This window comes from Notolabrus celidotus, chromosome 9, assembly GCF_009762535.1.
Source record: "Notolabrus celidotus isolate fNotCel1 chromosome 9, fNotCel1.pri, whole genome shotgun sequence".
Lineage (NCBI taxonomy): Eukaryota > Metazoa > Chordata > Actinopteri > Labriformes > Labridae > Notolabrus > Notolabrus celidotus.
Genome location: NC_048280.1, coordinates 26,752,528 through 26,776,507, shown reverse-complemented (window position 1 = coordinate 26,776,507; position 23,980 = coordinate 26,752,528). Strand labels below are relative to the sequence as shown.

At 39.8% G+C, this 23,980-nt stretch overlaps 1 protein-coding gene across 1 annotated transcript in view; it reads left to right on the top strand.

The window, feature by feature from the left end:
• Nucleotides 1-23,980, top strand: part of slc15a4 (solute carrier family 15 member 4) — a 30,985-nt gene that overhangs the window by 385 nt on the left and 6,620 nt on the right. The window contains exons 2-8 of the mRNA XM_034691336.1: nt 53-679; nt 3,254-3,546; nt 4,248-4,389; nt 4,617-4,697; nt 8,377-8,557; nt 12,813-12,971; nt 16,978-17,136. Coding sequence (XP_034547227.1) covers nt 98-679; nt 3,254-3,546; nt 4,248-4,389; nt 4,617-4,697; nt 8,377-8,557; nt 12,813-12,971; nt 16,978-17,136 — 1,597 coding nt within the window. The 5' untranslated portion in view covers nt 53-97. The remainder of the gene's footprint in view (nt 1-52; nt 680-3,253; nt 3,547-4,247; nt 4,390-4,616; nt 4,698-8,376; nt 8,558-12,812; nt 12,972-16,977; nt 17,137-23,980) is intronic.

Here is a 23,980-nt window from a genome sequence, read left to right as displayed (position 1 = left end):
TGTAAACACTTTCGGCTACCTTTCACTAACTAGTTTGACCCTTTCTCTGCAGGTTTGAGCTCTCACTAAAGAAGTAAACAGCAATAAAAGTTGGTGGATGATGGCTAACCACAGGGATGCCAGTGAGAGCAGCCCTCTTTTGGACTCGGGATCTGGGTACAGACCTTCACCACCATCAGTGTTTCAGGGAAGAAGACTGGCATGTGCAGCCATCCTACTGGCTGAATCACTAGAGAGGATTGCTTTCTACGGCATCACATCAAATCTTGTCCTTTTCCTCAATGGCAGTCCCTTTTATTGGGAGGGCACCCAGGCGAGCCAGGCACCTCTGATGTTCATGGGAATTACCTACCTGATATCACCATTTGGAGGCTGGTTTGCAGATGCATACTTGGGGAAGTTCTGGACAATCGCCTCAAGTTTGATCATTTATTTTATTGGCATGCTGTTTTTCCCTTTCATTTCAAATGAGGACACCAGGATACACCTGTGTGGTCAAGAAGGGGCGTTTCCTGTGCAACCTGCTGAGTGTCTGAGTGCAAACAGTACCACCCCGAGTAATATAACCTGCCCCATTCGGTCCCCGTACTGTGGCCCGGTGGTCTACAGTGGGCTGTTTCTGATTGCGTTAGGTGTGGGAACCGTGAAGTCCAACATCACACCCTTCGGGGCAGATCAGGTAGAGTATGAGTGTTTTGAAATCTCGTGTCTAAATTACATAAATAATGCTGAGAGCAGACTTTGAGCTCATTGTAAGCTAGAATGTCTCTGAGTACGATTAGTTTTCAGTAATATGCCTGTGTAATATTGAGTATGAAGTGTGACATCATGGAAGCCAGACATGTGACGGGATTTCTGTTGCACCATGAGAGTTCACTTAGCCATGCATGCCCCGAATCATCATGGCCACTTGTGGGTGCATGCATCATGAAGTTGAAATGTTGGAGCACTATGTAAATCAAATCAAATCAAATCAAATCAACTTTATTTATATAGCACTTGACACACAACACAGTTGGTCCAAAGTGCTTTACAACAGAAAATGAGGAAAACAAAGAGAAAATGAATTTAAAAAAAACACACAAACAGAGGAAAAGAGAGGGAAAGAAGAGTGGTGAGAGCAATATAATTAAAAATGAAATTAACAGTAATAATAACAACAGCAATGACAAGAAATACAATTAACAGTGCAGTGAGTATCTGAGCCAGTGTGGTTAGGGGCAGTTAAAAGCTAATGAATAAAAGTGTGTTTTGAGACGACTTTTAAAAGTCTCGACGGGGGGGAGAATCGGATGGTAGAAATCCACAGTTTTGGGGCACAGATGGAGAAGGCCCTGTCCCCATATCTCTGTCCTTGATGTTCGGACAGACAGGAATTTTTGGTGTGATGATCTGAGAGACAGAGTATCTGTCTTTATCACACTTATTTGTACTCGCACAAACACGAAACACAATGCTTACAAGAATGCCCTGGCATAAGAAGGGCCAGGTGTTGTTTCAAATAAGAAGTGAAACAACACATTTCTCCTCTTTAGGACTAGATCATGTCAGATTATCCTGAAGGGCTTCAAGAAAAAAAGGCATAGAATTAGAACATTTGATCAATGAGACCATTGTTTTTTAAGAATCTAACTACGAGAAAACTTTCCAGAAGGAAGTGCAGCAGACGATATGATAGGAATTTGAACTCATCACACTCTGAAATGTACAAACAAAGGTGGGGAACAAAAGAGAAACAAAGAGGTCAGCTTACAGTTTACTGCAGCACACAGCAGGAGAAAAACAATTTATGGAACAAATCTGATACAGCGTGTATCATGCAAAAACTAATCATGATATAAAACATTTGTTTTAATTAATTTTCTTAGGAAATGAAGTCATACTATTAATTACATCACTTTCAGGCACAATGTTCTCGCTTCTTCTCCAACTGGAAGAACGAATTATGCAGTGACTGGAGCTGATACAAATTGAATTAGCTGGTTTTGGATTAAATGTATAATTTCTTGTATGTACAACATGTGTCCTTTCCAAGAAATAACTGTGGCCTTCTGCAGTGTAGCTTCTATCACAGTCCTTTTTTTTTTTTACAATTGATACGCAATCTAGGAGTAGGAATCAATAAGGTGTCTTACTGATGCATCTGTGTTGGCAGCATAGTTTGATAGAACTTGAATTTAATCCCAAATATTAAAGCAGGTTAAAGAAAGGTGGAGAGGTGTATGTGGTGTCTGTCAGCACAAGAATATTTTAAATTTAACAACTATAATCTGTATTTGATTGAAGTAAACAATGAAAGTAGATTATAGACTATATGATTGTCTTGTCCAAAGTTGTAGTTATCGTTCTGTGACTGCTAACATGTGGCAATCAAGTGGGAAGTGTAAGCAGCGTGATTTATATTTTAGCTACACTGCTCTACTGCAGAGAGGAACCTCAGAAAGATTTATGCTCAGCACTGGCCTGTGAATGCCGTGACATTATCTCCCCAATAGTTAATTGTAGCTGTACCGCTGCATCCTTTGTGCTCATACATAAGAGACATATCCACTTTATCACACATTGATAAAATCTTATCCTCCTGTGTGTGGTAAAGATCTGTGGCTTTATGAGAATGAAATTATTTGTTTGCATGGACATTAAGCTGAATTTACTGAAGCTCTAGTGAGCTAACAGTCTACTATTGAGGGAATACTAAAAGCCACATCGAGCAGATAAAGAAGAAATTAATAGTTACTGTTAAGTTTGATATCCCTACACTGACTCAGAGAAAAGTCCCCTTCTTGTTTAGTAGTTTAGTTTACTTCAATAGTAGATGATTTTCGAGTTTAAATAAAGAGATATATTGTTTCCGTATTCTTCAACCAGTTTCATTCGCTATTACAATTTTTCCACAACCCCCATGCTAATTTTATATTGTATGAGTTGCACTAAGTGTGACGCCCATTCCTGTTGGTTTCAGCTTGTGATCATTGTTCCTTTTTGTTGGTGCAGTTTAGATATTCTGTAAGCTGTTGTCAGGAGTTTTAATGCTGACGTCATAGTTTTGATTACCAATGCAGCTGTGGTTGAAATGTGTTAAGCTTGGTTTTCTCCTGTGTTTTTGAAAAAGTGCATGCCAAAGTGATGACCACGTTTCTTTCAGGCTGATAGTTGACTATCTCTCGAGTATGACACACAAATGTTTTTACCCTGTCTGTGAATGTCTGACCAGCTGACAATGACATAATTTGTTCCTGTTTTGTGTCATAAGGTCAAAGACAGAGGGCCAGAGGCCACACGCAGATTCTTCAACTGGTTCTACTGGTGCATTAACTTGGGAGCCATCCTATCTCTAGGAGGTGTGGCTTACATCCAGCAGAACATAAGTTTTACCCTCGGCTACATCATTCCAACAGTGTGCCTTGGGGTCTCCTTCCTGGTCTTCCTCCTGGGCAGTACCGTCTTCATCACCAAGCCAGCTGATGGCAGCGCCTTCACAGATATGTTCAAGATCCTGGGCTTCGCCTGCTGTTACCAGAGAGCAAAGGAGCCCAATCATCTCAGGTGAGAGCAGCATGTCACCTCTGTGTCTCAGTGATTCTTAAGCATTTTATGTAGTGATGGGAAAAACAAAACATGAATTGTTTTACAAGACAATCAAGATGGTGAAATCAATCCCTGAGTAACAAACAGCATGCTGGCAATAACCGATGTAGCAAAGCCTTCATCAATCTTTATGGGCTCCTTCCAACAGGGAAGTAAGCATTTTTCTTCATGGCAGAGTTAACTGTGATGGTGACTCTGATGGAGGATAAAACAGCAAGGTGTTGTTGATAGACCTTTATGTTAAAGCCTCTTTTGATTCCTCTGTATAATTCTTCTGTTTCCCCCGTGGTTCATGCATTCATCTCCGATCCCTTTGGTGAAAGTTATTCTGAAGTGCTGTTACTCGACATTGAACCAAAGAACCACTATAGGTTAAAAAAACTTGACATTGAATATTTTAAGTTGGCCAATCCTGCAGCCTTTCAAGAATTCCTTATTAAGACATTTTCTCCAGAGATAGGGATTATAGGCTTCAGAAAAAGTTTTCCCTGTCTCTAGAAGTGCTGTTATTTAAGGGTACGATGTTCACAAATAGCTTGAGTCACATTTCAAGTGTTTAGTTCAGTCTGTACTTATTGATCTATGTGTGAACTTTATATTATCACTTGTTGTAATTTTATGTGGTATTTTAACTGTCTTTATTTCTTATATACATGAAGGACCAGACCAACCCTACTAGACAATGCTAAAGTGACCTATGGAGGAAAATTTCCTGAAGAGAAAGTAGAGGAGGTGAAATCCCTGCTGAAAATCCTGCCAGTTTTCTTGGCCCTGATCCCTTACTGGACTGTATACTTCCAGGTAAGATCTGACACTCCAGGGCTGAATAGAAATAACTAAGCCACAGTCACATATTTCAAATATGATGGAATTTGATAAAGGAATATTAGATTTGTGGATGTAAATATTCACAGGTGTATTTTTCAACATCTCTTTCACATATCAGTATTGGAAAGGACTGGGTTAGCGCTCAAAAACCTGTGATGATTAAGTCCTGCTGAGACTCCCATGTCCTTACTGTGTTACAGATGCAGACAACATACATCCTGCAGAGCCTCCATCTAAGACTTCCTGGAAGTGCCACGAATAACACTGCTGACCTCCACAAGGTAAACTCAAGCAAACAGGCTCTCTATTCAAATGCCTCTTCAAGTTTCCTTTTAAAAGGGGCTAAGTGAAACTAACTGGACGCTGTGTAGTCAGTTTGCTAAGTTGTGGCTGAAATGTTACAAGAATAATCGGTGGTGGTTCTCACATTGTGAACTTGTCATTTTTAAATGTACATCTGCATTATTCGATAGTCGACTTACTCATGTTTGTCCTGGAAGTGTGCTAAAAAGCTCAAATTTAGTCAAAATATAGCATTAACTAGGGATACACGATATTATCGGCACATTATGGGTATCGGCCAATATTGGCTTTAAAATGAGCTATCGGATATCAACCAACACATGTTGGGCTCATGTTTTAAGTTAAATTTGAATTTAAGCAGCAGTCTGTAAGGTACACGTAGCTGACTAATTTAGGCACATTTACTGTCAAAGAGTAAACCATTTTATTTAATTTGGGTTTAATTGCTGTACAGTTGCACTTTTCACATGTTCCCTGGGAACAGAGGTTAGGTTTACTTACTGTGTCAAATGCGAAATTGGCAAAATTTGCCCTGGTTGTGTTTATTGTTATGATTGTTTCAGGGAGAGCATCATCCAAGTTTTAGTAGGGTGTATCTTTTTGTATAATTTTTTTTAAAGCAATTGTCGTAAATAAATATGCAGTTTTAAGCATTAAGTATTTTCTTATTTTGCACAAGAAATGAATATTACATAACAAATGTGATAAGAGTATCACCATAATACTGTACGCTCATTCCAATACAGAAGAGAAATGATGATCTCTGCAATTAGGTGTGTCGGTAATCGGCTAAATGAATTGTAAAATATCGGCATATCTGGGGCAGTAGGTGATATGCTGCTAATCAGTTTATTCCTTCAAAGTGACTATAAGATTTGTGTCTTAGCTGTGTAGTCTGTGTCAACATGTTGCCCTTTGATAGAACATGATGCTGTGACGCACGGACACAGTGTGTACTGGTTTTTACAGCTACAAGTGGCCAACAAGGTTGAAGTCCATTAGAGGAGAATGTTAATATACCATAACTCCATATTGGAGTGCGGGCTCAGCGCTCTAAGCCATCAGCCCTAGCAGTGGTGTTATTGGGAGCTGATTGCCCAGTCTCAGCTTAACTTGTACAACAGGTGAGGCGGAGGCTGGACCCCTGTAGCAAACTGAGGGAGACTTATAGTCTTCAGTGCTGCAACGTCATCTCTCTCTCTTTCTCCCCCCCCCCCCCCCCTAAGTCAGTCAGTCAGTCAGGGACAGAGTTTCCAGTTTATAAGTCTGGCCCCGAGCTTTGCTGTGGCTGATCCCAAAATAACATCAGTGTGGTGACATCTGTGGCATGGCTCTGTGATTCGTTGTTTACAACAAATTTTAAGAAACTGCTGTATAATTCCATTGAGTCTGGTGCTCTAACATGCCTGCACATAAGTCGTATGAACTAGATTTGTCACTGCTGAAACCAAAGTAGTCAGTAGGTCACTGACACACAATGGTAAGCAACAGCTGGAGGCAGCAGCAAGGGTTGGTAAAGCCTGAGGGATTATGTCTGAACTTCACAGACTATCTCATAGATTAGCAACCTGGCTGTTATTGCACCTCTCAGTAGCGCCTCCATCTGATCCCACCTGACAAGTGTTGCTGGTGTGTGTGTGTGCGTGTGTCTCACTCTGAAAGATTGTATGCTATGTTTTGGTTTCTCTTGAAGAATGGAACTCATTCAATACCTACACGTGACAAAGGACTCCTCACAAATCAAAAGTTTGAGATCTGATGCAATCGGAACAGATGAGGAAGTGTCATTTGTATCATAAGTCTGTTCTTTTTTTGAAGAGGGAACTTTGAGTTGATAGTGAAGTTTCCTGACTTCATGGAAAAGTGAAGTGAAACCCTTGTCTGTAAAGCACACTTTCTAACCCTATGCTGCACAGATTCTATACACACACATCTGAACTGTATGTAAATATTCTGACATTCACAATAATAGAAATTTTAACTTATGCAACACTTTGAAACTCTGCTATACTTTTGTTTTCTCATGTTCGACGGTCTTGAACTAAGTTTAAGACTTTTGCCGGAGTTTTTTTTTTTCCTTCCCTTCACACACTATTTATCTCATATCTTAAAAAACAGAACTAAGCCTTTTCTGCTTCCAGCCTCGACACTTCTCCACATCAAAAGAGAAGTGAGATTAGATGCCTCTGTGAGTGCTCCCTCACCTCACCTGACACATTTCTTTGGCTTAGCTGAACAAATACTGTCTCTTCAAGGAAACAGAGCCCATGCTCATATTAAGAAGTGGAAATTTGAGGCAGGGTTGGCTGTGTTGTAACTCATTAGGTCCTGAGATTACCGAACTGTTGTTGTGGCCTGTTTTTCAGAACGTACAGTCAATGATTTTGAGTATTTGCATTAGTCATGGTTTGAATAATAGCTTTTAAAGCATGCTAGTTTTTAATTATCTTAATGATACATTGTGATGCAAATACAGAAGTCATTACTTAGTTTCTAACTTCCAACTCCAGACACATTAAAGTCAACTCATAGCCTTAAGATAGGTTATGAGCCAGCTATGCAAATCTAAGCAGCAGTGTTGTTGTGTATTACTTTATCAAAGAGTGCATATATACATTTTGATGCCTTAAAGAGGTACCACTTCATTTCAAATTTTAAAAAAAGCAACGGCCTAAACCTCCATAACTTTCTTGATGTATATTTGGTAAATATATGCCTCTTTCTTATTTCCCATCGTCTTTATCTTCTCCTGCATTCCCAGCCTGGAAACTAGGATTTATATGTTCAGCTGTACACACTTTATATATGTTTGTATGTTGTCCATTTGAGTTGTATGAAAGACTTTGACACAATTCCCACATCAGGTCTGCGCAGACAGGGACGCCTTCCGCATTCATGCCAGACTTCCCTTTTGCAATGACTCTCACTTAGGGTTTCCTCTCTTTTTAAATATTATAATACACAAACATGGGAGGGAAACACTCTCCAAGGAGCTGCATATAGATCACTGCAGTTTACTCCAAGAGATGGAGATTCAGTCTGAGAATAAACAATGCTATCAGCAGTGTTAAAGCAGACACACATCAGGATCTCAGATGGCATTTTGAATTTGAATTGCTAAAAACATTTGCAGCAGTCACAGTCTTTTATTTTTCCACTCAATGAGACATCACCTGATTGTGTCGATACTTTTCACAATGCATTTTCTCTCTGTTTGATTTGTCCACAGTGTAATTATTGCCGTCGTATTATTCCTTTTTGATGATACTTTTATATCTGGAGTGAGAACTTCTATTTTGAATTCAGTCAGGTGCTTCTTTCATTTGTGCCATTACACATTTAACAAGGTCACAGTAATACTACTACTTATTACAGAAACAACAACTCACCTACCATTTCCATTCTAATCATTTATTGATTTGGCTGTGTGCTTTCTGTATTGTGAATAAAATGCAAACTCCTCATTTGACTACTACTCCTTTTGACCACCAGGGGATGCCAAAGCAATACCAAGTCCCAACTTCCCACACTTCTCACTGTATGCATACAAACATTTGGTGAATAATGCAGGAATGGACTGACATTCTCTGTAGTTTTTATGCTTTGTTGCTTTTATCTCAGTTTTACCTCATCCTTCTCCTCCTGATCTCCTTCTAGATGACGTTCCGCTTCCCGGCCGCTTGGCTCACCATGTTTGACGCCGTGCTCATCCTTATGCTGATTCCCCTTAAGGACAAAGTGGTGGACCCTATCCTGAAACGCCGCGGCCTGCTGCCTTCCCCTTTGAAGAGGATCGCTGTGGGGATGTTTTTTGTCATGTGGTCGGCGGTGGCAGCAGGTCAGTGCACTAACACACACGTTTGCTCTATGCTGTCCTGTGAGCAGGCCAAACAAAAACAAAATATAACAACAATGAAATTAAAAATTGTGGTTAATACAACATGCTAACAGGACTTCTAAGGCGGGTCTAGTTCCTCATACATTATTTATTGAATTAGACTCTAAGTTCTGCTTTAGAGGATTTTTGAATCAGTTCCTCGTCAACAGTGCCACAGAACTGGCACACTGTATGGGCATATTGTTGCTTCCTTTGTTCTGCTCTCAATATAATGTACAGGTATTTGGCAATTCCTTTCATAAAATATTAGTTGCCTTTACTGTGCTGCTTTGTATGGGATGCAGCAGATGGTCTGTCACAGATGTATTAAGTGGCCCTCAATCAAACATCACTCTCCACCTTGCGAAGGGGGGAAAAAAACGCAGAGGTTTTTCCCTCTTTTTTTTTTCGCCCTGTAGAGCACAGGGGGAGCTGTGGCATCTCTCGTTTTGGGAATGAGTGACTGCACCTGCATGCGGCAGCGCTGCTCAGTCCTATTCACCTCCAGCCCGTGGATTATTTTGAAAATAAAGTCCCAGCCAGGCCTGTCACCGGGTGCTGCTGCATTGATACATTCAGGCTAGAGTGTTTTGAGGGAGACAAGCCTGGAGGCAGGAAGAAAGCAAATCAGTTACACTCCTCAGAATCAATGCACATTATATTTTCCACAGCCAATGCCCTTTCTCCTTTCGCAGATGCACAATACATTCAGCACATAGAATATGAAGAATTTATTCTGTCATTAGTGACCTTTCAGATATTGACTCGTGTGCTTCAACACGATTTGCCAGTTGACTGTTTAACATTGAGTGAATCAAACCAGAGAACAATAGGCGGGCGTGATTGGATTTCTGCGTTTATTAAATATGTTGTTCATTCAAACTAAGGCAAAGGTAAGTGGTGACTTGATTATTGTTTCAAATAGTTTCATTTAGTGATATTTGAGCCAAGAAGAGATAGATGCGAAATGTATTTTCATAAAGGTCATTATGGAGCAGCAGAAATATGAGATATACTTTACCTGTTTGCCAAACAGCAATAAATAGCCATCAAATAAGATTGAACTTACTGAGTGAGTCATGAAATCTTCTCATCTGCTCTAAAGAGTAATTAATTACATCCTTTTATCTTACAGCTATATAGGCCAAAAGGCCAACAGGCCAAAAAATACAACAATAACATTTGAATGTGATGTGAAGAACATTTCAAATGAAATATTAACTATTTTAATGTATCATCATTGTCACAATAAACTTTATTTGCCAATTATATTTGACTTTACAAGGAATGTTACTTACTGATTTGAGGCTTGTTGTAACCGATTATGTATCTAAATAATCCTCAAGTGTGTGGTGTCACTATGAATATTTTACTGCTCCCGACCGAGTCTGAACCTCCGCGACCCGGGATCCTAAATATCAAGCATGTTTGATATTTAGGATCCCAGGTCAGACTGCCTCTGACAGAATACTGCATCAAATGAGAGGAGCAGACTTGGAGGCTTTACCAACTGGATATTGCGTAATTTTACAGCTCACTTATAATGATGATAATAATAATGATGATAATAATAATAATAATAATAATAATAATAATAATAATAATAATAATAATAGTAGTAGTAGTAGTAGTAGTAGTAGTAGTAGTAGTAGTAGTAGTAGTAGTAGTAGTAGTAGTAGTAGTAGTAGTAGTAGTAGTAGTAATAATAATAATAATAATAAAAGTAATAATTCATTTTGTTTATAACGCACGTCACATTCAGAGCAAATCTCAAAGTGCATAAGGAAACATAAACCTATACTATCTTCTCAGCCAGCATCTCACCCATACTCTTATTCTTTTCTTCTTCTTTTTTGCTGCAAACCAGAACACACGCCAAGACAACCTGCTGAAAACATTGATAGTCCTCCGTTTTTGTTTGTCTTCTGAAGTCGTATTTGATCATGCAAGATCCTGGGAGATCCATGGAGCCATCTAGTGTGTGTGTTTTTAGAGGACTGTAATGTTAAACATCGGTCTGAACTGTCCTTATGTGTGTGGTCTTCCACAGTTTTAAAACCGGTTAAGATCTAAAGGATTTTCTAGCGTGTGGCCGTCCTTGGAGGGAGTACAACATATCTGAAGTCAAAAATCAGCAGGGGATTAAGAATACAGTGATGTGAGAATGTATCAGTTTCAGAGCTGAGTGTGATGTATGGACTGACTGAATGATCTGTGGACTAAAAGGAAAAGTTTCCATCTGAACATCTGTGCACTGGACTGAACTTTATCCCTGTGCTGTACTTTAAATGAACATGGTGAGGGAGAAATGAGAAAGTTTGTTGAGAGAGGAGTTTTTGGATGTTCCAGTCTGGGAGTTATTTAAGCCTGACTTAGCCCATCAGAAACCTCCTTTTCAATCAGCAGCGAGAGGTGGTAAAAGGTCTATTTACCAAATCAAATGCGTCTAATGTGCTCGGTTTAAAGTAATATTTTCTTTTCAGAGGACATGAGCAATCCCAGAAGGAAAGGTGCTCGAACATGTTCATTTCTGATGTTCAATAGCTATTCAGGTATTTACTTTTCCATTTGGCTTCTTGAAAGAAAGTGCAATCCTTGCATTTGAATTCAGGCAAAATGCATTTTGAACATTGCAGGGAGCAATTTTGGGTGCAGGGAGTGGAGAGAAAGAGTTTAGGATGGAGCAGTGGTGTAAGCATTGGTCACAGAACAGTAGGTGAATACACAGCTGCTGTGTGACACAGGTCTGACCAGAATTTTCGGAGTTTGATCAGACCGCTGGATCAAACCTGCACCGTAAATCACTCAAACACTGAGTTAAGACACAGTTTCAATTGCATATATGTGTGACTTTATTTAACAGGAAGTTTTTGCTGTTTATCCCCTTCATGCTTCACATTGATTCAGTTCCACACTTTGACTCCTTAGAGCTGCCTTACAATCTTGTCCCACTTAAAATTGCATTTCCCCTCGTCGTGCTTCCTGTGTGTCCTCAGTGCTTCCCTACATCTGTCCACTGGCGGAGACCATGATGTGCTCACAGACTGACAGATGGACAGTTGTGAAAGACCTAGTGTGGCATCTTCTTGCCCTCGTATAGCCAGTCCAACACATCGCATTGTCAGCCTGCCACTCTGCGTCCACAACATTGGCTGAGCCTCTGCTGTTCAGAGTTAAAATCACTTTCATCTCCATGTGCAAGAAATGTGCACTACTTGTCATGATGACATTGCTGCGACGATATTTCACAGGGTTCGGTCGTCATGCTCACTGACACACATGGCACAGGGATGGCTGGACCGCCCATGCAGTGCAAAGGGACAGCAGAAGACATGCTGTCATGCGGACTGTGGGCTGTTTCTGATCCTTTTTTTATTTGTGTGCCACAGTCCCAGACTTCAGCCACATACTGCGGCCAGCTTTGAAAAGCTCCTCTGACATTGCTTTTGAAGATATTTTTTTAGCATGTTTCATCACATTCTCGTAACTTTATGGACTAATCTGCTTTGGTTAAATCTCAATGGCTTTTCGGTGTCCAAAACTATCTCTTTTTTTAAATAAAAGCTGGGGCAGAGTTGCAGGGGATCACACTGGGCTGTCTGATGTGTGATGGTTTATAAAAAGGGGGAAAAAAAGCAGGGATGTGTGTTTATAGTGTGAGTCTTGCTCTGGGCGGCCCAGTGGCCTGAGATGGACGCCTGGTATTATAGGATAGCCGGATTACAAGGCTACAACTCCTCTCAAACACAGCATTAAGTGTAGTTATGATAGGAGGCTGTCTCTGGGTGTTATCTGGAAATAGCCGCTGGTTACATGATAATAGCTATCGAATAAAGCTTTTAGAAGGCGGCAGCGCTTGATGACAACTGCTTGGCTCTTATTATTGAACCGTCTGCACTGATCCATTACTAACTGCCATAATATGGGAGCATCTAGATGTGATCTTAATGAAGTGGTGGGGTAGACCTAAAAGTAGTTTGATGCTTAATGACCTGTCACTGAGTTCTCTGGCAGCGCTTGACTATTTGTTGGTGTCATGCGCATCAGAGTGATTCTCAAACAAGCATCTTTATCCTGATATATTCATGCTACGGATTTCCCCTATTTATATTCATCTTTGGTTGTGTATATGTTGCAGAATCAAAGCTTGATATATATGAAGGATCCTTTTTTTTCAGCTTAATGTGCTAATTAGCATTTTCATTTTTTCCCACAGGTATTCTGGAGACCAAACGTCTGGACATCGTCAAATCAAACGGCACCATTGACCAGGTGCTTGGCAACGTTATCTACTACGCAGCAGATTTACCCATATGGTGGCAAGTGCCTCAATATGTGCTGATTGGAATCAGCGAAGTCTTTGCCAGCATTGCAGGTACAGTTGTTTGACATCTCCTGTGTCTCATTTAACCCTGCGGTCATGCAGACGTGATGATTCAGGCTTACAGTAAAGCACAGTATCCCCCAGTGGTGGCCTCCTGTTCTGAGATGGTCCAATGCACCTTCACTCTGGGCACTCTGAATAGAAGTTAACTAAAATAGCAAAGCGCCCATTCCTCATAGCATGATGCGATGAAGACTAATGTGTAAACCCCTCTTTGTACAGTTTATTTGATTCATTGCCAGACTGCAGCAGCTTAATGTGTTTGTGGGTTGTGTTCCAGAATGAATAGCACAATAGGTCGATCGATAATTGATTATCCTGATCCTCTCACACAGCTGCAAGACATTGTTCTGTAATGGGACATTTTATAAATAAGGTGTGTATAAAGTAACCTTTTAAAATAGGAATGATGATGAAAGCCGCCCCTTCGCCAGAGCCAGCGAGCTGCCTCATATTCGCTTTCTTCCTCCGCCTATTTGTCCAAACAGCTACAGCAGCTAGCTAATGAGACGTATAAATACACTTATCTTCCCCTTGTACTGTACCATGAGTCCCTTAGGGCTCACTCACAGTTGGCAACAACACAATTAACAACATAACGTAAACTTCTCACCTCTATAGTTCTCACCTGGTGTGCAAACAATTACCAGTATGAATTCAAAAATATCCACACATACAAAGCAGTGATCACAGAGTGTGCCCGGCCCCCTTACAGCACACAATCACACTTGAGAGAGATAATGCAGATTGTACTGACATGCAGTGTATTGCAAGTTCATCTCCTAATTATCCAATTAGCATGCTGACACAGTGTTCATGGGGACATAAGACACTTGAATAGACAGGAAATGATGGTGTGTTTAATTATCATTGTGGCTCATTGAGGGTGCTGACAGTTACATTAGCATGTAGACCAAAGAAGCAGAAAATGAAACATCTTTAAAGGAACGCTTTGCATCAACTTCCTCTTTTAGGGGCGCTTTACTGCACACACATAATCACAGGGACAAAGTATAAGCCCTTTGCATTTTCTCCAACAATTTCCTATTGATTTTCTGCATTTCACACGGTAAGAAAACAAATAGGAAAAGGGCATTGCAGCTCTGATGTAAAAGGAAAAAAGTTTCTGCTTGTTGAGAAATCCCTCACTGTACATTACAAACATAATTAGATTGATCTCCTTTGAGATTTCAGGTGTTGCAGCAGAGAATAAATACCTTGGTACTTAGGTTAATTGTTAATTCTTATTTGTTAACCGAAGAAGCTTTCCCAATGGCTGAGCTCCTTTATGAATGACTTCAGTTCACAATCAAGTAAGAAAACACGATAACTTCATTAGACAAGTAACACTAAGACTTTCCCAATCACAGCACTTGGACCAAGGTTTCCCTCAAGGAAGCTTACAAACACGGCCCCAGGTCTGATTTAAATTCCAAGATGTATTACTGATGGAGCTAAGCATTTCATTCCAGAAACTACCATTCCAACACACACTGAGCAACACGAGGCCACTCGTAATCCTTCACTGGAAATATTAGCTGTGTTTGATTTTCCTGGAAAAATAAATTCCTTCCTCTTAAACAGAAAATTACCAAAAAGAAAAGCTTGGAATTAAAGTGTGTCAAAAAAATTCATGCTGAAACTGACAGCTGTAAGCATCTTTTGGTAGCCGCTGAAAAACTGCCAGGAATCCCATGTTATGAAGAGCTAGCAGAAGTAGGGCAATATCTCTGAAGCAAAACAGTAATGTGTTAGAAGTCAGAAATTCATCAAGTGTTTTATCTGATTGCAGAGCCAAAATTTTAAAATGTAAATAGCATCTTTCATTAAAAGTGGAGCTGTGTCTGCGAGAAAAGTACTAAATGTTAGAGAGCATGCATTGAAGCAGCTGTGGCCTGTTTTTATCTGAACTATACTAAACAGAAATCAGCCCTGTAAGTGTTTATCGCTCTGTTTTGTGTCTGTTTAGCTGTGTGTACTTTTTTCTTTATTTGTGTCTTTGCATCCACCGTCAACGCCTCAGGCCTCAATTATCTCAGAGATATGAGTTTGTTAAGGCCTCTAGCTATGACTGAGTCATACCCCCATTACTACAGGTCATGTTGCTGAAGGCTCTTCCATGTAGCGCTCACTTTGTATCTATATCAAGAATGAAGATTGAACCATTAATATTTAGGACTTATTTTTTGCTAAATACAGTGGAGGGATTATCAAGCTGATCCAGTCACTGTGGGGTTTTTATAAGAATGAACATGTCATCTGTAAGCTGTAAATCTATGGATGCTGAAATTTGTTTAATAAGCACTGGTATTATTAAGTCCTTGAACAGAGCTCTTTGAGGCTTCACTGAAACACTGGGTTTCATATAATATCAGAGTCCCCATGAAAGGCAAATCCAGACATAACAAAGCTATAGGGATCCTTAAAATAAACTTACCCTCTTCCCTCTCTCCATACGATCCCACAGGATTTACCTCAAGGAAAATTGGCTGACAGAATTGTGACATATGTCTGGTTAGGAGGAATATTTCCCCTTAGTCTCCTTCTGTTTGAATAAATCTGTTTAAAACCTCCAGTGCCATCAGACTCCCTCGCTGCAATCCTCAGTCTTGTAGGACGAGCGGTAATTCTGAGCTGAAGTATGTCTGCTTTCAGGCAGTAAGATGTAAAAAATGTAGAAATGTATCAAAATGATCCCCAGTAATTTTAATTATGTATTGCACTTTTGGAAATGTTAAAGGCCTATGTTATTTTTTAAGAAAGGAAATTGTCCCCTACAATGACGCCCTTAAGAGAAAATGTGCACATTTCCAATTCCATGCATTTCTCTTTCTCTCTGCTTTTTTCTCTGATAACTCAGCCTTTTGATCATGAAAGGTCAAGCTTGTTTGTGCCTGGTGAAATCCAGGGATGTAATTTTCATTGTCGCCAGTATTATTGTTGTTCCAAACGGACAACAGCTTCATTTTATATACTGTAATGTTGTGTTTCTCTGCACTGTTCCCTTTACTGTGCTGAACCAGATCTCCGTATCCTCACCAACCTTTGCAGTCCCCTGTGATATGCATAGCTATTGACCAGCGTTTGTTGCTATCAAAAGGTTAGCTTAGGAAATAAGCAAAAATATTGTTGTGAACTTCTACAAAGGTCATTCATGTTTTCCTCTGAGTAATAACCCCTTATTTGTCATGCTGAAGAAGCATTTTCCCAACATTACTAACACAGGTATCTGCAAAGAAACTGTTCGTCACATTAATTTGTTCAGTCCCCCTCCAAGGAAAGTCTTAAACAGCAAATGTATTTAACTGCAGCTCCGTAATCTCCTCTGACAGATGGAGCTATAGGGCCTCATTTGAAAAATCACATGTTTGAGGTGCCATGAAATTATCAATGTCAGCTTGCAGGCAGACAGATCTCTAGGCAAAATAGGCTCATATTTGATGTTTTTTTTACCCAAACTCATCTTTCTTTCTCTTAGGTCCCTTGCCCATTTTCTCTCTCCTTTTATTTTCTTCAAGACATAGTAAACACTGAGTGATGTGTCTTCCAGAAATAACAGTTTTTGGAAACCAGCACCAAGCAGAGTAGATACCCAACAATCACACCGCAGACCAGTGTCGCTACGGAAAATTAGCTGTGGAGCGGCTGCTGAAGAAGCTTTTAGGTCTCATATGATACACTGAAAGGAAAACAGTCACAGTCAACAAAGCCCATCATGTTATATTGATGTCAGAGACAGATATTATACCCAGGTACATAATGTTACCTGTTTTTCTCCACTAGCATAGACATCAACCTGACTGTATGCGTTCAGTCAGAGCTTAGGACTTAATAATGAAAGTGTAGCATATCCTGTTATATCCAGCATTTAGCCAAGTACAAGGTGGGAAGTCTTATGTGTTATGACAAAGCATACAAATACCACTCTCACCTCGTTACAACCCTCTTACTCTGCAAAAATTCAACAGATACCTCTATTTTTACTCTCTTATTGCAGGTCTTGAGTTTGCTTATTCTGCAGCCCCCAAGTCCATGCAGAGTGCCATCATGGGGCTCTTCTTCTTCTTCTCTGGGATCGGCTCCTTCGTTGGCTCTGGCTTGCTGGCGATTGTCTCTGTCAAGGCGATTGGCTGGATGTCATCACACAAAGACTTTGGTAAGAGAAAAAGAAGCTCACTCACTCTTACATTATGCACTGTCGAAAACACAAAGTTAAGTGGCTATTATTTATATTTTACGACATTTTTATTAGATTTATATTATATATGCAGTATATATTTTACAACTTTTCAATGGATTACCAGTATAGTGTAAAAGAGGCCATTCAATTTCTTTAATCTTCCTTGCTGTGCTTCGTAGCCTGACTGAGACTTTAAGTTTCTTTCAGCTCATTGTTTTGGTTTGAAGTTTGCAGCTTGGCTCTTTTGGCTCAGTTTTACTGCTCTTATATCATCTTTTCACCACCCTGCAGGCAGTAGTTATTGTAAAAGCTCTTAAAACCTCATTGTGCATATTTACTCTGTACCAGACAACAAGCCAGTCAACAAAGATCAGCCTTTAGCAGCTACAGAACCCTCCAATTGAACTTTCATGTTGCTACATGTAGCTGCCGTGATGTGGAAATGTTGGCTCACCAGTTTGCTTCATCAGTTTATAAAGGTACAAATATTATGGCCTTGTGTACTTTTTGTCTGCAGCTGAAGTACAGCTAATTGTTCTTCATGCATGCACAAAATCTTTCTGAGTAATAATAATTATCATCTTTATTTATATAGCACTTTTCAAACCATGTAAAAAAGTGCTTTACGAATGAGAAAGAAACTAAAAGACAATAAAAGAAAAAAGTGAGGAAGACAAATCAAAGGAAATAAAACAATGTTGAAAGAGTAAAAAAAAACGAAAAGACAATAAAAGATTTAAAAAAAAGAAAAAATCTGAAATAAATAAAAAAATTATAAAATAAATATGTTTAAATATTATAGTTTTTATGTTTGCTGCTCTTCATCATCTTTAATGATATTTCTTGTTTATTTCTTTCTTTATTGGCGTTTTGTCTTTCATATTTTGGTTTTAACCAGGATCTGAGAACAAAAATGAATTCTGTCTCATGTGGGAGCATGTGTTGGCGTGACAATAAATAACCTTGAATCCTTGAATCTTTGAAAGCAAAAGTCACACATCATCTTATTCCACATCCATGTTGTACCTTCATCATCCTGAGAAAGAAGATTAAAAGAAACATACACTACAAAGTAGTGCAGTTGTATATTAGCCTAACACAATGGGAGTCCCGGCCTTGCACAGAAACAATTGCCCCAACTGGTTAGACTCCAATGTGTGTTGCTGACTCTCAAGCCATTCAACATTCATGCATGAAGACTCCAAACTCAGTCCTACCTGTGATGACTTTGTACAGAGTTTGAAGAATGATGCTTGGCTCCTCAGAATATGTCCATCACAGAGGTGATGATCTTTACTCCTAGAGTTTTGTTGTGGCCTCCCATAATCCTCCTGAATTGAACATTTCAGTTGTCAAGCCTGCTGTTAGGTACATGCAGGGAACACTATTGACTTAGCACATCGACTGCATGTGTGGTGTTTTAGAAATAATATTGTTGGTATCGATTCAGGTACAGAAATGCATTTTCCAGGACATAGGTTAAGAACTTTTATAGCTGGTGCTGATTTAAAATCCACTTAAAGCGTTTGTAGATTAGATGTGGGTGGAGGGGGAGGGGGCAGCTCTTGTTTTAAGAGTGTTCCACATAATAAATAGACATGTCAGACTAACGACAAAAGGTTTGTGTAAATCTGTCTATGGGGTAGAATGAATAGTGTGGTGATGGCAGCAGATGGATGGGCTCCCCAGCGAGAGGAGGCTCCCAGCCCAGATGCACTTTTCCCTGAGCATGCTGTAAATAAGCCAACACTGTAAATTGTTTACCCACAAACACCTAATAGCTCATTAATACAGTGTGCCGACAGGTAGGGAGGTACTTTTGATGATGTTAGCACTCGAAGATGCTTGGCACGCTACATAAATCCCTCCTTTGCTCAGCCTTGCTTTTCTTGAGGGCCAGTTAAACTGGAGCCGGATTGCCTGTACGACTTCTCTTTGCTTTGCAAAACAAGTCATTTAAAAGGTGAGCCGCAGAAATGGAACAAAACATCCTCCTGGCCATTGATAAAAGACACATGGCACAAAGCTTGGGCATTAACTACAGTCAGGAATCATGCAGTTTGTTCTTGTGGCTGTTTTTTTCACAGTTTGTTGGATGTTAGCTTCTTTCACATCTCATGGCTCTCTAGGTGGAAGGGATTCAACTGATTTCCATGGCTGCGGGCAAAATGGTGTGCAGTAAACAGCATCTTGGGTGAGCTGTGCTAAGTTGAACTGAGCTGTACGGGCCTGAAGACAGATGAGCAACATTAATCACTGGCTGGGGGTCTGATTACATAGGCCTACTTCTCTTAAGTAAAGCTGTCCCTGGAGCGTTACATGGAGATGGCACTGCATGTCTGGCATCACACTGGTAGATGTGTGGCTCTCCTGTTGTGCTGAGGCTCCACCTCTCCCTGCTCTGCACGCTCTCAACTAATGTTAGTCAGCCTTGGTGAAGTGTCACATCAAGTCCGTGGAGTCTATCCTTTGTATGATATCCCCGGCTGGTTCAAAAGGTAAATCTTGAATTCTTGGTTTTGCAGAGACGGCAATCGAAACTTTGGTACTGCACACATCTCTTTCTCTGTTTGATAATTCTATCACAGACACAAGTGCAGAGGCCAATTTTGTTAGTGTACATGTTTCAATCATTGATGCTGTTATTTAAGTAGAGTCCCAAGATTACATACATACATATGTTTTTTTTACAATATGTATCCTGTTGTGACAACTTAAATGATAGCTGGATGCTAATTGTCTTTATATGACAGAAATTGAATGTCCTATCACAGCTTAATTGTCCTCTATCGGCTCAGCTACGATGAGTCATCAATTTATATGCAATAATATGGTGTAAAAAGTAGGGTTCAATTGATTATCAGCCTTAGCCGATTATTCGGACTGATATTTGACATTTGGTCAAAAATGCTGATAATATATTTGTTTTATTTTTATTTTACCATAACACTATTTGATTGGCTAGATGTCACAGTGAGATGTAACTGTACTCTAAAGGCATGTTTCGACCGCAGGAACTTTACCTCAGAACTAGGTATTTTACCCCTGAACTACGTGCGTTTCGAACGGAGGAACCAGGGTCTAAATTTAGTTCAGGGGTAGATAATCTCCCCCTGAAAAGCCCCTGCTTGGGGGGTAGTACTTTTCAAAGGTCCTGGGACTTTCGGTTGAACATAACGGTGTTTGTGGAGTTTACACAGTTGTTGAAACACAGAGGGAGTTCCTGGAAATGCATACTAGTTTAGTTTTTTATTAAGATTTCAAAATAATATTTAATATACATTTTTTTTCTCCATACGTCACTGGCCTGATTTGCGAAATCTACCTGGGACTTCAGCTCGTGGTCAAAACACAGACAACAATGGGGGCACAGGAACCTGTTAGTTTCGGGGAAAGTAGTTCTGGGGGCTAAAAGACCCCAGAACTCTTGGTCGAAATGCACCCTCAGTGTAACTGGTTAGCTGTAAACTCTTGTATATGATGGTGAAAGTTAAGTTTTGATCAAATATTTGCTAAAGGCATTTAAACAAAGTCTGGTGTTGGTGTCTGTAACATTTTAACTTTCAATTTTAACAGAACGTTTTTAATTTTTACTGTAAATTCTAATAATATGTATCGCTATAGACCCTGGAAAATTATGTCAGTCGGCCTCAAGTAAAAAGTAAGTGACTGACTAAGAGGTTTTTTTCAATTTAAAATATAAAGCATAATGTTTGCAGTTAATCCTTTGTTAGCACTACAAAAACATGAAATGCTTATGAGGGTTAGGGTTAGAACCTTGTAGGAAAAGCTTTCATAGAGCGGTCTTTAAAAAAATGGAGAAAAAAAAATACATTTTGATCAGTTTGTGTAAATCACTGCTCAAATATCCCTGCTTTCAGCCTTAAAGATTTGAATACTTGCTGCTGTAATTAGCCATAAATTCCATGTGACATTGCTATCTTCTGGACATGATGGTTTTATTAATTAACCAATTAAACAGTTGACAGAGTAATTTATCATGAGAGTATTTTGCAGCTATAACAGAGGTTCAAATTGTGGCGACCTCTTCAGAACACCATGAAAACACGTGTGAAAAACAAAGGAAAGTTATGTTTTTGCAGTCCTCTCATGCCAGCTTCTTGGAGTCCAGAGTCTCTGGGAGTGAATGTATTTCCCATTTAGAGTTTCTGAGTGAACAACCACATGTGTGACCGAGTCCGTGTCGACAGTCGTAGAGGGGCTGATGAAACTGATTTTACAGTTTTTCAGCCACATCTGTTCTCAAACTTAAATCGTGGTCAGCTTATGTGTTGAAGCTATTGATCCCTAAAATCCCACACCACGTCTTCCCCCCCCCCTGAGGTTACATCTGGTGGAGTGGTCATCCATCAAACGCTTTGATTTGTTTTTTTTATTGGCCTGGTTTAACACCATCTCATCTGTTCCTGTCAGAGACAGCATGGAGGAGCTTTAACCTCATCAGCCAAGTCAATTAAAGATCAACCTTTGCTTTCCTTATCGGGATTTTTCCTTACACACAAGAAAGGTTTTTGTTTCAAGAAAATGTCTGTTGTTGCATTTCATTAGTTCCCCTTCTATAGGACTGTGATTCACTCAGAGTGAGTGAATGGGTTTTTTTTGGTCAGGTGGCAGGAAATGGCCTCTTTGGCCATTTCTTTGGCCCGTGTTCAAGCGCTGACTGATCTTATGTCAGATGTCTGGGACGTGTTCAGACATTCAGAGCGAGCTGACATTCGCACATCCTGCTCACGAAGTGTTGGATCATACTCAGTGAAATGTCAATGTTTTAATAGAAACTTCTAATGTGAAATCTGGCAAATTTAACATCAGCTCGTATTCTGTCTGAAAGGGCTCCTTTTGATAAAAACTTTTGTGGTTGTGTCAGACATGTCAGAGGCAGCAGACGGCACATTAAAGTAGTTAGCATGTTAAGGCTACTTATTAATCTCCTGCATCAATCATAAAGTTTTAACGAGCAGGAGGAGAGCTGCAGGATTCAACTATATTTATAGCAGGAACAAAAGTGCATCGATTCTCTCTCTGATTTCAATCCGAGGCGGAGGATGGCATTGAATGCATTGAAGCATTGAAATGTTGGGTCATTGCTCTGAAGCACTGGATCAATTGATCCTTTTTCAGATGTTAAATTGATATCAGCCCGTTTCATGTGGACTGGCTCGATGTGCTCAAACCCACTCACAGGTAAAGTATCCTACAGCTTCATATCCCTCAGATGGAACGAGACAGAACCTCTGCTCTCACATAATGAAGCCTGAGACAAAAACTGTGCAACAACAAAGCTTGTTCCAGATGTTCCAGTCTGATTGGTTTTCTCTGTTCTATCCCTTGATAAGAATCTGCATTTAAAATATCTGTCAAATATTTATGGACTTCATTAATGTGTTTTACAGCAAGTCCTTGTTAAGTATTTTGCTGCTGTAATTAGCCTTCCATATTTCTGAAACTGCTAAGTAGCCAAATGGGCCCTGGAGGGCGGAGGCTGAACGGAGGAGGCAGAACCTGACTTAATGAAATTAGAGCAAGAACCGCTGCAAAACGGAGACCTTGCACAAATTTCCATGGCTCTGAAAAATTATGTTTGCTCTTTTGCCAGTCCCCTGTTTTTATTCCTTCGGTCCTAGTCAAGGGAGACGTTTTGAAATCTGGAACAAAGGTTGCAATCCAGTCATCAGTCAGAATTATTGTAGAGCCACAGGGACAAGATTTTCTCCACCAAAGGAGTAAAAGGGTCCTAAAATCAGGATTTGTTACATGCCTCATGCTGACATCCTGTAGCTGCTTAAGAGCAAGTTCAGAGTGTGGAATATGTTGCAGTGAATCCTGCACGTACTTCCATGCAGCTTCTACTTCTAACAGAGCATGTTTTGTCAGGATATTGCTGGGATACATAGGTTTTCCTTCAACATAATTTGTACGTTGTATTCTTTTCTTTTTGTAAGCCAAACTGCTCTGTTAATTAAGACTGCAGAGACAGACTCTTTAGTTGAATTATCGATTGAAAATACAAGCGCCCTCCCTGCAAATGCACTTCCTTTTCACTCCCATGCTCTCTTGTCGAGCACATTGTTTTGCTCTTCATGCATTATTCATACCCTGCTTTGCTTTTTGATAAATTTCTCACAATGGAAACTCTTGACCGGATAAGATGACAACAAAATAAGCTAAAAATGTGGCTGTGGTCAAAGTGTCAGGTTTTCTATTTGACACTCATTTCATTAATGCTCTGGCAGAACTTCACAGTCATCAGTCAGCAGCTCTCTGTTCTTAGATCAAAGGTTTCAGACTGCAGAGATTGCCCAGTGCATAGAGCATTAACAAAGAGTCACTCCTGTGTGAAGCATCACATCATCACGCCATTTCTTTATTCCCCTCGATTTCTAATTATCCACAAGAGCACGCACACAACACAGAGTGGAAATAGAATTATTTATATTCACGGTGGTGACATTACAGAGTGTGATCTGCTCTACTGATCGTAAGCGATCACACAAAGCAATGAGATCACTTGTTTCAAATTAGTTAATCCTGCTCTTTGATCAGTAAGACGTCCTGTTAAATCATGTACAAGAACATAAAGGCTTTGGTGTAAGTGCTGGATGGGATGTGACACGACTGCATCTGATACACTGAAGTGAATGTTGTGCCTTTAGACTGAAACACTGGTCTGATTTATTCATTGATGCTGACACTATGCATTCTTTATAGAATGCATAGATAATGCTCAGACTGATGGGCAGATGTATATGTATAATAACAGATCATTATCGCTTTGATTACTCCATCCCTCTTTTCTCAT